Below are 17,486 nucleotides of genomic sequence, written 5' to 3'. Positions count from 1 at the left end.
ATGACCAATCTGAACTCACCAAACTTCCCCCCAATTGAAAAATCTTGACTCAGCCTCTCTGCATTGCACTCATTCCATTCCAGCTAGCCCATCCATCCAGCTATATTCCTTTCTCTCTTATTTTTAAATTCAATCAAAACCGTGTTCTAAATTTTCAATCTTTATATAACCTCACTCACACACACACCCAAACCCCTTAGATCTCTCACTATGCCTAGACCATTACTCTTTTCCTTTTTCTTCCTTTCACTTTCTCTCCTCTCTAATGCCACCATTCTCACTCTCTCTCAACAATTCAAAGAAGCTCCTCAATTCTATAACTCCCCAGATTGCCCTTCCATAACCGACACCAACACCAACACAAACTCAAACAACCACAACAACAACGTTATTTGCTACGATGGAGCAGTCCACGTGGCGATGACCCTAGACACCCAATACATCCGAGGTTCAATGGCTGCCATTCTCTCGGTTCTCCAACACTCTTCGTGCCCAGAAAACAACATCTTCCACTTTGTCACCACCGCCACCGCCAACGCGTCGCTCCTACGCGCCACCCTCTCCACCTCCTTTCCTTACTTGAAGTTCCAAATCTACCCTTTTGACGACACCCACGTTTCGGGCCTCATCTCCACCTCTATTCGCTCAGCTTTGGACTGTCCATTAAACTACGCTCGGAGCTACTTGCCAAACATCTTGCCTTCGTGTGTACGACGAGTCGTTTACCTCGACTCCGACCTCGTACTCGTCGACGACATTGCGAAACTCGCCGCTACTCCGCTAGGTGGCGACGACACAGTCCTCGCTGCTCCTGAGTACTGCAATGCAAATTTCACTTCCTACTTTACTCTCACTTTTTGGTCCAACCCTTCTTTGTCACTCACTTTTGCGAACCGAAAGCCGTGCTATTTCAACACGGGTGTGATGGTTATCGATCTTGATCGATGGAGAGCTGGTGATTATACGAACAAGATCGAGGAATGGATGGAGTTGCAGAAGAGGATGAGGATTTACCAGCTGGGTTCTCTTCCACCGTTTCTGCTTGTGTTTGCTGGGAAAATAGCTCCGGTTGATCATAAATGGAACCAACATGGACTTGGTGGCGATAATTTTCGTGGACTTTGTAGGGATTTGCATCCGGGTCCTGTGAGTCTTTTGCATTGGAGTGGAAAAGGCAAGCCTTGGGCTCGACTCGACGCTAATAGACCGTGCCCTTTGGATGCTCTTTGGGCTCCTTATGATCTCTTGCAGACTCCATTTGCTTTGGATTCTTAATCGACTAAATTAAAGAGTCGGGCACAGTACATAAAGCTCACACTTTTGCGGAGTCTGGAGGAAGAGGTGATTGGTACACAGGTTTACGGTGTGCGTGAGTGTGTGTTTTTTGGAGAACAAGCTAAGCTCTTTCTGGCGCTTCATAGTCGGAGGGACAAGGAAAGAAAGGAAAAGGATTCGACTTGAAAGGAGGAGTTTGTTCTTGTATATTATACGTACAGGTATCAAACGCATTATTAGCTCAACAAAAAAGAAGAAGTAACAAATGTGTTATAGTTTTAAATATTCTAATTGTCTAATAATAAGGATAAAAATCCTGAAGAGAAACAGGGTTCATGAATTTCCACTCAGGGATGTATGATATGTAAACTGTATCAAAGTCTGTAATCTGTATAGCAAAAGAGCTATTTTTTGCGAGCTGGTTTAATTCATGAATTATATCATGATGATATATACTTAATTTGTTTCTAAAATAATCAATAATAAAAATATTTTGTAGATAATTTCATTATTTCACGTAAACTTTGATTTCTTCAATTCTTTTACTTAATTTTGATTGGTTTTTGAATTAAGGGTTCAGTTTTCTTCTTTTTCAAATGTTTTACTTACGTTGATTCTAATCTCTAGTTGATCTTTAGGTTGCTATATCGATTAGAAACAATAGTTGAAATGGAAAATATTTATGAGACTAATGATCCGTTTGGATTGAGGGAGATGAGACTAAAGGTCCGTTTGGATTGAGAGAGAAGAAGGAGAGTAGAGTAGAGTAAAGTAAATTTACCATAAAATTAACTTATTTTTAGTCAACTTTACTCTACTCTCCTCTACTCTCCCTCCATCCAAACAGATCATAGAAGTTGGAGATTGTGTAGTATTTACTATTTAGAGACTACTCTGTCACATTCAAGCTAGTCAGATATTATCATAGATTTGGATCTTTTTATTTGTTAAGCTTCTATGTTCTAAAGATGCTTTGACATTGATAATAACTGTTTAGTGTATGCGTTCCTATCAACTTTACTCCTTGAATTTTTAAAATGAGAAAGCTTTTCTTTCTCTCTTGAATCTTTTACACTCAGCTTTCAATCCCTGTTTGTTTTCTCTCGGTATGTTTTCAAGTGGATATGGCCTGGAAAGATGATTTTGCCAGCTACTTCGCTTGCTTCAGCAATTCGAATAAAGTCATTACAGCCATTAATGTTTAGTCGTTAGAAATAAGTGAATGATAACATGGGAAAGAAATTTAATACACTACTGCAATGATTTAAGTATTAGCTTAAACAAGATTCTCTCAACCGACTTTTGTAATTTTTTTTTTTTTGAGAAAAAATAAATAAATTATGATATTGGTATGCTTCTGAGCTGACCTTCCAATGAATTGTATTTGTGCCTTTAGCCTCTGTTTGGGATCTGCTTATTTTGCTAAAATTGAAAATTTTTTGCTGAAGTAAATAAAGGTAAAAATTAGTTGAAATAATACAATGAGACCTATAAATAATACTAAAAAATGCAATAAGAACTATAAAATAGATCTCATGAGTTGAATAATAAAATAAGTTGTCAAAAATAATTTTTACCTAACACAAACTTAATTGTCGAAGAATCTAAATTTATGCAGAAAAGAACAGCCAAAAAACAAAACTTGATTAGTAGGCAAATGAAATTAAAATTAATACTTCTTTTTTCCCCTTCTCTCAACTAGTATTTATTACCAGCCCTTTTATCTTTCCCATACCATTAAATAATGTAAAATGCCAACTGGGGTATATCTAAGGATGACAATCATAACAGCACTACTTCTAGCTTGGGTCTTAATCGACCAATTTCCTACTTTTCCAAAATACAAAAGAGCAAAAAAAATTTTAAAAAAAAAATCACAGTCATGCATGCCTGGTCAATTTTCTGCCACAAGATTAATTGATTCTGTGTTTATTGAGAATATAATAAAATTTTTTATTATATATAAAAACAAAAGAGTTTATATTATTATTGATTGTGCTGGCTTCCTTGATCCTTCATTTTATTTATTGGTCAACTAAAAGACCATTCCAATGCCAACCTGTATGAGGCTCGTTTTAAAGCTTTTTCCTCTTTTTTTCTTTTTGGGCTTGATGGGACTCGAGTCGAGGCCATTTGCACATAAAAAGTTTAAAACGACTCTAAATTTAACCATGCCAAATATGTTAAGAAAAGTCTAATATGTTGGACTGGTATTAGGACCCAATTCACACGCTGTAATGTTACTGTTATTACGCGCACACACATATACATATCCATATACATATAAAAGACTTGTAAAGTGATTAGTTAATTTCAAACATAAAATAATTAATTCAAAAATAATGATTTTAAAACTACTACTAAAATTAATTGTACTAAAAGAGACTTTCAAATTGAGGTATCTGAAATATATTTTATCTTTTTTAAAAATCTAGCAGGTGTGAAATGGAGTATACATTCAAAAAAATAGCCAGGTACTCAAAAATAATTAGATATCCTTATTTGCTTTCAAAAATTAGATATCCTTATTTGTTAACAAAAATAATTTATCGTAATATTATTAAAATAAAATCAATTAATTATTTTTTTTTTTTTTGAGAACCTACATTCATTATGATATCGTCTAAGTTTATAAGTAGTGTAATCATAATGTTCTCATAAGTACCTTACTATATACACACACACACGGTTCATCTCATTTATTTTCAAAGTTTAAATATATAAAGTAAAAAAAAAAAAAAAGTGTCGGTAGGAGATAGAAAGAGAGCAAAGAAGTTCACCAAGAGGCCCAACCCAAGACATTGATAGCTTGATCTTATGAAGGACTTGGATGTGTGACGCGTGGCAGTATTAATATGGAACAATTTTTGTACGGCAAATGGTCCTGACTAGAGACTTTGAATAATGAATTATGGTACGTACTACGTAGATGGGCCCCATGACCCCTTCTAAGTCTCAGTTCCCAAATTTTGTTGGAAATCTCGGAATCCGTTATATCCGATCTGTCACTCAGCTTATCATGTGCAATGCAAACTATTCATATGGGAAACGCAATTTTTATTTTATGGGAATAATTTTTTTTAAGCAAGAAGAAAAAAAGAATGAGAATAAAAGTGATTTTTTGTAAGAGAGTTTTATTATATGACATCTACTGATAATCCTATATCATTAGATTAAGATATTAATTGATTTTTGGTGTAGGTGAAAATTAAATCTCATCTATTTTATTTAACTATTAAAAATTTTATCAGTTAAGTTAATTAGAACCCACGATTAAAGTGATTTTAACTAAACCTCTTCTTTCTTTTCTATTTATCTATCTTTGAAAAAAAAAAAACAAATATACATGAGTGCTTAAATAACTCGATGCATCTCAAACCAAAGTCACAATAAATAAAATGAAAAATAAATTGATTGGTTAAAAATCAAAATCACAATTATAATGAATTAACAAAATGGAATTTAGAGTCACAAATTCAATTGTTAATACATTTGAGTTATTTATGAATAGTTTGAATTTGATTCAAGAAAATACTTGTTTTTTTTAGCAAATGAGCCAAATTCAAGATTAATTTTATGCCTGATTATTAAACGAGTTAATATTAGACAGAATAACATGTTCATAAACAATATTGTGAGTTTGTGACTCAATTTAAATATATAATATCATGTGTTTTTATGTATACTCGTATAAAATATATACTTTTGTAAATATAACTAAACTTAAACATAATCAAGTTTATTGATAAGTTTGAGTTCTACTCATATTTGAAATAAAAATTAAATGTATAATTTGAACTTTTAATAGGAAAGCCTACTTTGATTAATGAACCAATAAATTAAAATTGTGAAACATCTATGTAAAAAGTGATATTATTCCAATGATAACTTATTATCTTAATAACTAGTGAAAAAAGCTTGTGAAATAGTTGTGTTCTTAGTATTGGTCATTTCATAAGTTAGTCGACTATTTCCCAAACCAAGAATAAAATAGGAAAATAAAAAATAAATACAAACAATGCATAAGAGCTATTCCACCCGGTTGTACATTTATATAATGTTTGATGTTTCTATTTTAAAAATTTTAATGGGATTGCATCTTCTGCCCTATCTTTTTTAAAAAAAAATCTATATATAAAAAAATAATTAAACGATTGAGCATGCTTCCAGTCAATTTCAGCTGAAAATCTATGACATCCGAGTATAGATGGCAAATTTTATAACTTTTTTGTGTTTATGTGCTCGAGATTTATATCTCATTTTCAAAACTTGGTGCACCTGCAGGGTTGAAAAAAATATTTTGTATTAAATGATACCATATTAGCGGTATTAAAATCCAATAAATGAAAGATATGCATATAAAAATAACTACCCATTAATATATGTCTCTTATTTGTTAGTGGAGTAATTATCTTTTGCTGACATGTCTTATACTTAATGAATTTTGATACCACTGATATGGTATCATTTGATATTAAATGTCTTATCGCAGAGTTGAGTTTTTTAAACGGTAAAGAGAATTAACTTACCAGCTACAACAATGTAATAGAGGGTAATTTTTTTTTTGAAGCCTAATAGAGGGTAATTAGTTGAATTAAGAGTATAAGAAAGTGAAGGCAGAAATTAAAAAAAGATTAGACAGAAAGTTACTTTTTTTCAAAGATTTTCCAATTGACTTCCTATAACTCTATAAGAATATTCTTACGTAATCAAAGATCAATAAAGCAACATCTTGAATCATGCATGTCTTCAATTTGTCAAAAGAGGGGACAACAAAGGTTAAAATGAATTAATAAATAAATAAAAGAAACGCGTTTGAATTAAAAGTAAAATCTCTCTTCTTAACTTTATGCATGAGCATGAGAGCGTAAACTTGCAGCTGTACAATATATACTATAAATTGTAAATCACATTGTACTGCATGTTCTTATCGTACTATTTAATTCAATGCATGAATTTAATGGCAAATATTGTTTGGCTTTTGTTAAAGCGTGCATTGTGAATCTGTCAAAGAAGGATTTAATGGGTTCTACTGCATTGAAAAATAACAAAAACAAATAAATAAATATTCTTTAAAATATTGTTTTTTTTTTAATATGAATTTTAAGATATTTCCAAAAGTCCAATGCCAAATTTGGTTTAGTTTTCCCATGTCTTTTTCAAGTTCGAACGTTTTTTTTTTTTTACTCAGTTTATATTTGATGAAATTTAATGCCAAAATTAACTCGAAACAAAAACACTTTCTTAATTCGTAATTTAATTTTCTATCCAAAGTGATCACATTGTTGTTTAGTTGGGCTTTGATGCTTTCCAAATTATTCTTCTCTGTAATGTGCTCATAAGCATTTTGTTTGTAACATTATGTTGTGTCAATATGTTTCATAGTTAATTTTGCACTAGAAGGAAGATTTTTCTTAAATATAGAAGAAGAAGAAGAAGTAGTGGTACACATTTATTAGGAGAAACACTTTTGAAATGGCAAAGTTTGCTTTCAAAGACGTATGAATTGAACTGGCGAGATAAGTATATTTATAATGACATTTCGGAATTTGGTATTACGACATTTTTATATTCTTTGCAATGCCGTGTAATTTATATTATAATAAAACATCCTAATTATTTGAAAACAAGAAAAGAATGATATTGTTGCCGCATGACAACTACAGATGCTCTTTTCCTTTCCTTTTCTTTATGCAGATTCTGTTTATAATACTTTATATAGGCTGTATCTATCTATCAGAAACTACAATATTTGTTGTTAAATATTGTTAGTCCATTAAAAAAATCTCATAAAGAAACAAGAAAGAGAAAAAAGACAGCAATTTGATTTGCTTCTGCTACCTTACGTCTTGAGTAGGGAGCAGGTCATTTTGAAAAGGAGAAAACAATACTAAAACGAATATAGAATTTATTACATTTCCTTTACAAATCGATGTGACAATGAACATGATTGATGAAATTTAAAAATATAATAAACGAATGTTAGAATTACTTTTTTTTTTCTTTTTTTTTTTGTGATTAGTAATACGTCAATTTGTAAATGTTAAATAGTACATAAAATTTATAATATTTTTAGCATCACATATAAACAAGAAAGGGCTCTACATTGGTTTGATTAGAATGTTTTAGAAATCGGTGGACCTCGTAACCATACAGTCACAATGGGTTTTGTTATATCAACATTTAAAACACAAAAGCATAAAGATAATTAAGAAATTATGTCGTTGATCTGATACCAATAATAGTTTGTATCTCTGGCATTATTTCATATTTATTATCATATCAATTTGCAAATCTTTTAAAAGTGGCAATTAAATGGAGATTTCAATTAACTCCTAAGCATTAATGTCTTGTTTAAGAAATGTAAAAGAAAAAGAAGGAGAAAGAAGCATCTTATATCATTATACAAGACGATTTTCATCTTGACCAAAGCAAAGCAATAAGTACTTCACCTCCTAAGTCCTACAACACCCATCTGTGCTATTCTTGGATGTCATCATAGGCTAAATTTGAAAGATACATTACTCCTTACCCTACTCTTTCACGAGTAGTTGCCTGAATCTTGAAGTAGCTCTCCGGTTGGATGAGGCATAGTTTTCTGCCCATCAATTTTGGAGGTTCCTGAAATTCTAAGCTGCCTTGGGTTTTAGATCAGCAAGAGCTTTCAGTTCGTATTTTCCTTTGAGAGATCAAACCTTATACTCCCAGTCATTACATATGTCCATATCAATGGTTCTCAGATTCTAGGATTTTATGTCACACTTAGATTGCTTTCCTACCGAGAAAGGTAAAAAACTACATTTTTCAGCCATAATTTAGACTAAGTTTTTTTTAGAAGAATAATTTAGACTATTTAGCCATGTATTTTATTTAAAAAATAATTAAAAAAACTTAATTAAAATTTGAAGCCTCTTCATTCTAAAGGGTTGACTCGGTTGAGAATGATCTTCTGTCACTGATCTACATTTTTTTTTTATGAGAACTGATCTACATTTATTATTCCATAAACAGTAACATTAATTAGTATATAAGTTAATAAATAGCATAATGATGTTTCCTATACACTAATATTTTTAAGTAGAATGAACATAAATTATTTTTGAAGAAAAATAAAGAAATTTCCTGTAAGATCAATTTCTTAAAAAATGGAAGCGTGCAGCAAATTAAGGACCACCATGATTAGAATATTAATCTTATTTGAAACGTTTCACTGTTCACTCTATCAGTCTCTCTTTTTTCTTTTTCTTTTTAACTATAAGATGAAAATTCAATTCAACTGACTCTGTGTCAGCATATAATTTCTCATAATTTAAACATGGTTGTGAGAGGAACCTCCTACCAACCAAAACAGTCCAAAAAAATAGAGCAAAAGTGCAAGACTCTCTCTCTCTCTCTCTCTCGTTTCATATATAATTATACATAAATATATGCCGCCGCGTGTTGCAGCTAGTTTGTTTGTTTGTTTTTGAGCACTGCTTCTCTTTCGAAGGGCTATTAAATGCGTATACGTATCCTCGCGTGCTTGTTCATTCCTTTTCAACACTAAAAGTCTAAAATAACACAGAGATCAAATGCTGTATTTCACAGGGTTAGCCAGTACCACATATACATTGCTTTCTTTGAATCAGCATTTGCTAAAACCCCACGTTTTTCAAGCAGCCCCAAAAGGTACGATGTTTGCTCTGTTTAGCTAGGTTTTAGTTGTGTCGGTTGGGTTGAAAACAAGCTGTGGTTGGGTTGAAAACAAGCTGTCGAGTATCGAGAACATGTGGCATGGAAAAATTATGTTGTATAGTCAATTTTCATTACCTACAAATTGAATAGGTAGAAACTTAAACTTAGGACATAACAGTGGGTCTAGTATTAGGACAGGGTGATTTCCTTTAGAAATGCCATAGTTGATGGTACTTCGAACCTTGAATCAACTAACTACAATCACATTGAAGTAAAACTGGACCGACAAGACAATTATAAATTTCATGGACATTCCCAGCAAAAACTTCATCAACATCAATACTTATCTACCTTCTTTTTTTCTCCCCCACTCTCAACATGTCATATTCATTGAATTACTATCTATGCTAATGAATTGAATAACAAAATTAACCAAATGGATTAGAATTACCTTGTACCATGTTTAGCTTTGCATGTTATGGGATGGGTAATTATACCCAAATTAATTGGACCATGCGCTATAGTTTAGCACTCAACTAGACTATGGGTACTCTCAACATGTCAGATTCTGACGGATGGATACATGTAATTGTGACGTATATGTTTGGCATAGGGAAATTATACACAAGAAAATTACTAATTGGACCATGCTAGTACCCATATCTTATGAATGTGGTCATTCTAAGAAAAAGTACAAAACTTTTGTTCTACATTACAGGCCTACAACTTTTATCACAACTCCTGTGTGAACCTTTATCTCAACTCTAGTGTGGTCAATCATGAGTGGTGGAAAAAAAAAAGTGATAGATACATATGAAAGGTGATTGTCCACCGTTCACATTTAACTACTTCAACAAGTTATGGTAAAAATTGACAAATGGCGTAATCCTAAAAATACTATTATTTATATTGCACATGCTACTCATGTGGCTTGGTTATCACTTGAAATGTCAAAAACTCATTTTGACCCGTAGATAATCAGTGAACAAATTGGAAGATTCAAAAACCTTTTCTTTAATGTTTAAAACACACTAGCAAAAAAATGAAACATTTAAAAGTCAGCAAGAAACTACATCCAAAGAAAAACAAAACGTTTCAAAATTGAATTTGCCACAATGGTAACTCAATTATGTATCGTCCACCAATTTTGAGGAGATCAAGAAAACAGAATCAGCTAGATAAAGCCCGCACGGTAACCATAACAAAATACCAAATTCCAAAAACATAAATGAAAGTCTGCATGTTTCAAGATCAACTAGATGTTTCAGAAATATGCAGGAAAAAAGTACCCCCCCCCCCCCCCCCCCCCAAAAAATAAAAAAGAAGGTATATTAAGGTGCAGTCTCTTACTGTCTTTTGTTATCAATTCATAACTATTTTACAACAAAGCTTGCATTAAACTAGATTAAAGGTAATACGGCTTGGTAAAGTTTCAAAAGATAAATCAAAAGCATCATTACAGATATTGAATTATCAAGAAGAGATAAATTGCAATTTGCCACATTCTCTTTTTTATACTGTACATTCTAGTAAGAGTTTATTTATAAATGAGTGAGGAAACTCAAGTGTCAAAATTGGAGACTAAAGAAATCTAATTATCAACTGATAAACAATGCAGAACAGGGAGGATGTGTCAATAGACATTGAGGTTGACAATCTTAATTCTTCACTGATTGAAAAAACTTATGGCATTCAATCACTTGTTGATCAATGCCCAGTTGGTCATAATCAGTGTAGTCAACCTTATAAAACATAAGGTATGCGCTGGCAAGTCTTCAGCCTTTTTCAGCAATTTCAAAATAGCAAGAAGCCAACACATGTCAGATATGGATCTTCAATAAAAGTGAAAATTAGCCTTGCTAAGAATCTCAAGATGTTTACCTGATTTTTTAATATAAAAGTAAAGACGGTTACCTGAATTTTCAGGCGAAAATATACAAGTCTTCAATCAGTCATGGAAAGCTTCAAAACCTTTTCTGGAAATGTAGCTGAATCAGTGCATATCTAAATCAATGTAGCTGAACCAATCCTATAGCATGTACAAAAAGAATATCATCAAATGTCTAGCTCAGACACCATGGTTGGACAATAAGAACCATAATTCTTTGCAACATCTTTCCACTAGCTATGAAGAAAGATAGACAAGGTGCAACAAAGATGTACCTGAAGATTCACAACTAGCATTAAAGGGATTTCTCTAGCTGAATTTGTATGAGAAAGTTCCACAAATCGAGCAATATGATTAATTTTCCTCTGAGATAAAAAGCTGCAAAGAGGGCAATACATAGCACAGTTTGAACCAAAATCTTTTTATCCCTGCCAAATAAATATGGATAAGTGCAACATGCAGATGGCGAGGAAGCACAAGCATATCAAAGAAAAAACATCTACAGTGCACACCATCACATAACTGCATGCGATAATTAACACTCATACATAAAATAGAGAAAACGCAACCCTACTAAGAGTACCATGTTCTCACCTAAAATAGTTTCTGATCCTCAAATCCTCGCAATAAAACATTGAAACCCTACTCAAATCCTCACAAATTCTCAAACCCTCACAACAGTCAAATCCACATCCATAATACCCAAAAATAGTTTCTAGCTTTGAAAAGTTTCCTAAACTATCACAAACTGACTTCGCAAATCCTCAAAATAATCAAAGCCATACCCTCTAAAGCAAAAATGCTAAACTATATACTACTTCCCAAAGAAAACCCAATTCTGTGTATATATATATAAGTAAAGAAAACAAAAGAGTAAAGAGTTCAAAATGATTACTAATTACAGGGAGGACTCTCTTGGGGGTGGCCCCAAGATGTTGGTAATTACAGGGAGGACTCCCTTGGGGGTGGCCCCAAGATGTTGGCTAGGGCTTAGGAGTTTCAAACCCAGACTAAATTCTTCAATAACAAAAATCAAGACCCAAAACCTAATTCTTCATATCCCAATCCATCTACTACTTTTAAGTTCCTAATACTCAAATTTAAACCTCTCTTATGGTTTAAGTTCTGAAATAGCCTAAAAATTTTGCCCCGAAAAATCTCAGCAGTCACCGAAACAAATCCTAGTTTCTTTTACAGATTGTATTAAAACTGAATTTGTGTGAATTTTATTGAGACAATTACAACCTTGACTAAATAGACAAAAGAAGAAGAAGAAGAATAGGTTAAGCGGAAAAAAAGCTGAATGTTTGAGATTTGTTGAGAGAGTGAGAGGTGTGGGTGGCCGGGTGCAAGAGGACTCCATTATTACTGTTGACTGATTGGAAATTTGATCATGTTAGATGTAGGATAATATTATTATTTTGAGAGTTTAATTAAGGGTAAAAATGAAAATCCCCAAAAAGTGTCCTAAATTTGGAATCTCTCCCTCTCCAAATTCCCCCAATTTCAGGGAATTGAAAAGAAAAAAAAAAAGGAACTTGAAGGGTTTGATACACCTTCAAACCCACTCAGATCCATTCTCCCTCCCCTTAAAAATAAAAAATAAAAAATAAAGATCCAAACATGAGAAAGTATAGAGCCGCACGGCCCACAGGCCCCACACCCCCTTCCCCTCTACCACCATCCAAACACACTGTTACATAAAGGCATTATGAACATAATAGTGGGATTTCTCACTTTGAAAGATGAAGCAGGTATATCATATATGGAATGGAAGTCTAACAAGGTATTGATCTCGATGAATTATGGTTCAGAAAGCATGCCAGTCATCATAGAACATCCAATATTGAGTTCAGGGAAAAGTTTCAGTTGATAAACAGGAACAAAAATCCTTCAATTTTAATCCTTATACTAAGATAATAATTTCCTTTGTGTTCTTTTTACTCAATTATATTTATACTGGTAAAACCCATCCAAAGGGAAAAAGGTTGAAAGCAGGGAGTCAAGGTGTTTGTAGAAAGTAAACCGGTATGCTTAATTTTTAGAAATACACTTCACTAAGAAATTTGTTTTAAGCACTTAAAACAAATTCATAGAATATGCAACAAACATGAGTAGTGTTGCGAATACATCTCCCTTGGGGGATCTCTTGCACATACTAGATGTACTTCGGGCCCTTCCTTTCCCTTTTTTTTGACTAATTATCTACATTTTTTATATCCCCATAGTTTCTCTTAATATATAAATTTAACATCCTTTGAGATCTGTTTTCCAAAAATTGTACTTCTTGGCTCAGCCTATCCCCAAAAGACAAGCTATTGAGGTTATAGTTGGACAACGATCAGGCAACATTTCTATTGCAAGCATGATCAAGTGGATAACCATGAAGCAAAAGTTCTATTGCAAGCTTGAAAAGGCGGTGAACCTGCAAACAAGCATTCAGGCTCCAATCTTGGCCTATAAGATGAGTCAAGTAATAATGAAATATTGAGAGGGCTTCTCAAAGCACAAAAAAAATAACCTGGAATAAGTGTGTAACATTGACAAAGGAGGACGATTAGAAAAACAAGAACTTATTCGGATATTTACTAGAATTTCATTCCCCAAGAACATTAAAGAAAAATCGAACAATCAGACTGTGTATAGGTTTCAAACTTTCCATATCTAACTAGGTGACAAAATATGGACCATAAATTGTGTAGTTTGATTGAATAATGCAAACCTATACATATCTCTATATTCCCATGACAAGTTTCTAAGTACACTTCCATAAGAATTCAGATGCATGACGAAAATAATTAGGCTTCAAAAGTTCAAACCATATACAAAATTTGCATGGGTCAGATAGTTGCACAACAATTTAAGAGTACCTGATGGAGAAAAAATGCAACTCCAGCTTCATTTTGGACAAGATCTTCAGTAAGGAGCTGCACATATAATAGTAATACATCCCCTTTTCTGTAGATTCCCTGGGTTCCATGTACCGCCACCTTATGACATTTAAGACATTCAGCATATGTTGTGCTTTTTTCACTACAAAGAAACCATTTATGCCAACTAAGAGCTATTGAGCAGGAAAATTGCCAGACAATCTAAACAACATAGAGGACCAGCATGTTAGTCTGCAAAATCTTTGCACTAGAGACAGAATGCGAGAATTAGATAACAGGAATTTCTCCTAGAAATAACTGGTTTGGATTTTGACCCATCAGCAATTTGTCTGCAATAATAATGATCACCTTGGTTCCAAATAGAGGACCTCCAGGGAACTGCTTCATGAAAAAATTCAAGCAGTTAACTGTGCAACTTCTGGAATGAAGAAGTGACATGTAGTTTGATGACAAAGAAACTACAGAGGAACATATGCTTTGGGATGACTCTGACTAAATGTGTCCTGCACCTGAAACCACCTTTACTAGCACAATCTTACAACAAAGAAGGAAACAGATCACCATTTGCAAAGAAAATTACCTGGGTTTCTAAGAGACTAGAACATAGCCCTCCTTAATACAGCGGTTACAACCCACAACTCCACAATTTGCATGTTAATGCATAAGGATGCACTTGTGAACACAACGCCATAGCAAACTCAAAATCATTTCAATGATAGAATGTTCCTCACAAAAAGTTCTCAGTTCACAGAGTGCATCAACTCACAGCTTCAGACATGTAGTAATTATCAGGCATTGCTTCAGCATCTGAGCAATCGTCTAAAATCACTGGCTCAGGAGAAACAATACCAGAAGAGGGGAATCTCATCTGAGTCATATTTTGAAGCTTGGAGAATTTCTTCATGTCTGTGTGCACACCGGCCTTGATCATTTGATCCAAAAGCTTCATAGATTCTTCCATATCTCCCAGCTTGCAAAAACCATTGATCAACACAGAGTAGGTAATAATAGATGGAGCAACCCCTTCTTCTTCCATTCTATCTTTCAATCTAAGGGCTTCACTAGTATTACCAATTTTACAGTACTGATCAATCAAAATATTATAAGTAACTACATTAGGAGTTAACCCCTTACGGTGAAGTTTATAGAAAAGCCTCCGTGCTCGATCCATATTTCCTGACTCACACAAGCAATTAATAAGAGCATTGTATGTAGTAATGTTTGGAACAATACCCTGCTTCAGCATCTCATCCCTTAAGTTGAAAGCTTCATTCACATTGCCAGTGGTTGAACAGCCATGAATTAGGGTACAATAAGTAAAATTATCAGGACCAAAGCCTCTAAGCAACATTTCTGACAATAATCTTCTTGCATCATCTACCTTCCCAGACTTGCATAGCCCAAAAATAGCTATATTGTTCACAATTTTGTTGGGTAGAGAAAAAAATTTAGCACTTTCTTCAAATGAATCAGCAATTTTCAATATGTTTAGATGTCTAACATCATCCTTGAGAAACTTATTAAGACATCTTTCATGTGAAACAATATTGAAATCCACCATCTTCTGCAAAAGCAAACTTGCTTCATCAATCCTACCAAGCCTATACAGGCTGCTCACAATTTTGCTGCAAATGATTACGTTGGGCACAAAACCCTTTTCAATCATCTCAAAATATGCACTAAAGGCTTTATCCAGCATCCCTTCATTGCACCAACCAGCAATAAAGATGCCATAAGTAACAACATTTGGGGATAATCCTTTAGTCTGCATCTCAGCAAGAAGATCCATCGCTTTACTTAATTTCCTACACTTAAAAACACCACAAATAAGAGAATTATACATTTCAATGGAAGAAACAATAGCTTCTCTTTCCATTCTCTCTTTAAGTTTTAAAGCTTCTTCAACTTTTCCAACTTTACAATATCCATCAACCAGGGTTCGATATGTTATTCCATCAGGTGAACATCCTAGCTCTTTCATTCTGTCAAAAATCTCCTCTGCTTCAACTAATTTCCCCAATTTACATAATCCATTTATCATTGTATTGTAAGCAACCCTGCTCTTAGTAAATCCCCGTGCTAAAATATCTTTCCACACCACAAAAGCCCTGTCAAAATCCCCCATCTTGAACAGCCCATCAAGAAGAGTACAATAGCCAATGTCGTTTGGATCCACCCCTCTATTCAGCATTAAATGCCAAAGGCGTAGAGCATCATCAAAGGCACCTACATGACATAAACCCTTGAGAAGAGTATTGTAAGTTACAACAGTTGGTTCAACTCCTTCATATAGCATCTTGTCACAAAACTTGAAAGCCTTGCTCATATGACCTTCCCTACAGTACCCATCCAAGAGAGTATTATAACTATAAGAATCTGGCTTTAAGTTCCACTCCACCATACGCATTAAAACTCCCTCTGCTTCATGAACCTGACCAAGCTTACAATACCCATTGATTAACGAGTTACAAATGAATATATTGATCTTCAAGCCTATCTCCAACATCTCATTCCGAACCCTAATGGCATCATCCATTTTGCCAGCTTGACAATACCCATCTACCAACACTCCATAAGCACGCTCATCCACAACCACCAACCCTTCCTTTTCCTCCTCCTTCATTTCCCGAAACATCTTCTCTGCTTCCCCCATCTTACCTTGCTTGCAATAACCCTTAATCAACATTGTGTAAGTCACAACATTCCTCAAGATCCCCTTTTCAGACATCAACCTCAACACCCTTTCCACTCCTGCCACATCCCCAACACCAACATACCCATCAATCAAACAATTGTACGTCACTACATTCGTCTCAAAACCCGAACTCTCCATTTCTTTCAAAAACTCCACAGCTAAATTCACTCTCCCCTCCTTACAATACGCGTTCACCATTATCGTGCAAGTAAAAACATCCTGCACAATCCCCATCCTAATCATCTGATCATAAACCAACACCGCGGTGTGACATTCGCCTTTCCTAACCAAACTACTCAACAAACAATTACAAGACCGCAAACTCGGCACGCAACCATACTTAGGCATATTATCAAACACATGTAGTGCATTCCTTATCATACCTTTCTCAGCATAAATTTTCAAAACCATATCGAAAACAAGTGGCGAAAACGTGAACTCCCTATAAACCCTAACGAGCTCGTCCCAAACAAAAAGCGCAGTGTAGTTATTCTTACAAAAACCAACCAATTCATTCAAATACGACCTCGTTTCATCGTACATTCGAGCTCTAGACAAGATGTGAACAATCTTACAATAAGATTTAACGTTGAGTCTGAACGTTTTTTGCTTAGAGGCCAATTCGAAAAACCCTAAACAAGCGCTAGGGTTTAAACGGAGTTTTCGGAGAACGGAGTCGACGAGTCCGTCGGAGAAGTCGAAGGAGTGGTTGGATAGGGCGTCGAGTCGTTGGAGAACGAGGAGGCGGGAGATCCGATCGGTTAGTTCGGGTCGGGTTAGCTTGGATTCGCTCCGGTGAAGGGGACGGGACACGTGGAGGAATCTGATTGGGTGGAGAGGAGAGAGCAGGAGAGGAGTGGAGTACCTGAGCATTGGAGGAGGAGGAGAATGATCCGATGATGTGGGTTTTGGTTTGCAAAGAGAGTTGCTGTTGTGTCCGTACCATCATAGTAGGCTTCGAAAATCACAACTCTTCGACTTGGACTAGGTTTGTGTTTTGCATTTTTAGGAGAAGTAGTAGAAGTGTTTGTGAGTGTGACTGAATGTGAGTCGGTGATGAGTA

The 17,486-nt window shown here is 34.3% G+C and overlaps 1 protein-coding gene and 1 pseudogene across 1 annotated transcript; one reads left to right on the top strand and one right to left on the bottom strand.

Moving 5' to 3' along the window:
• LOC142621508 (putative galacturonosyltransferase-like 1) lies at nt 1-1,786 on the top strand. The gene has a single exon (XM_075794811.1). It carries the CDS (start codon nt 211-213, stop codon nt 1,273-1,275), a length of 1,065 nt encoding a protein of 354 aa, XP_075650926.1. The 5' UTR covers nt 1-210; the 3' UTR covers nt 1,276-1,786.
• Nucleotides 1,787-10,275: 8,489 nt separating this feature from the next.
• On the bottom strand, nt 10,276-17,486 carry LOC142621974 (uncharacterized; annotated as a pseudogene).

Source organism: Castanea sativa, chromosome 1 (genome assembly GCF_040712315.1).
Source record: "Castanea sativa cultivar Marrone di Chiusa Pesio chromosome 1, ASM4071231v1".
Lineage (NCBI taxonomy): Eukaryota > Viridiplantae > Streptophyta > Magnoliopsida > Fagales > Fagaceae > Castanea > Castanea sativa.
Note: the sequence above shows the minus strand (reverse complement) of the source record. Positions and strands in the feature narration are given on the sequence as shown.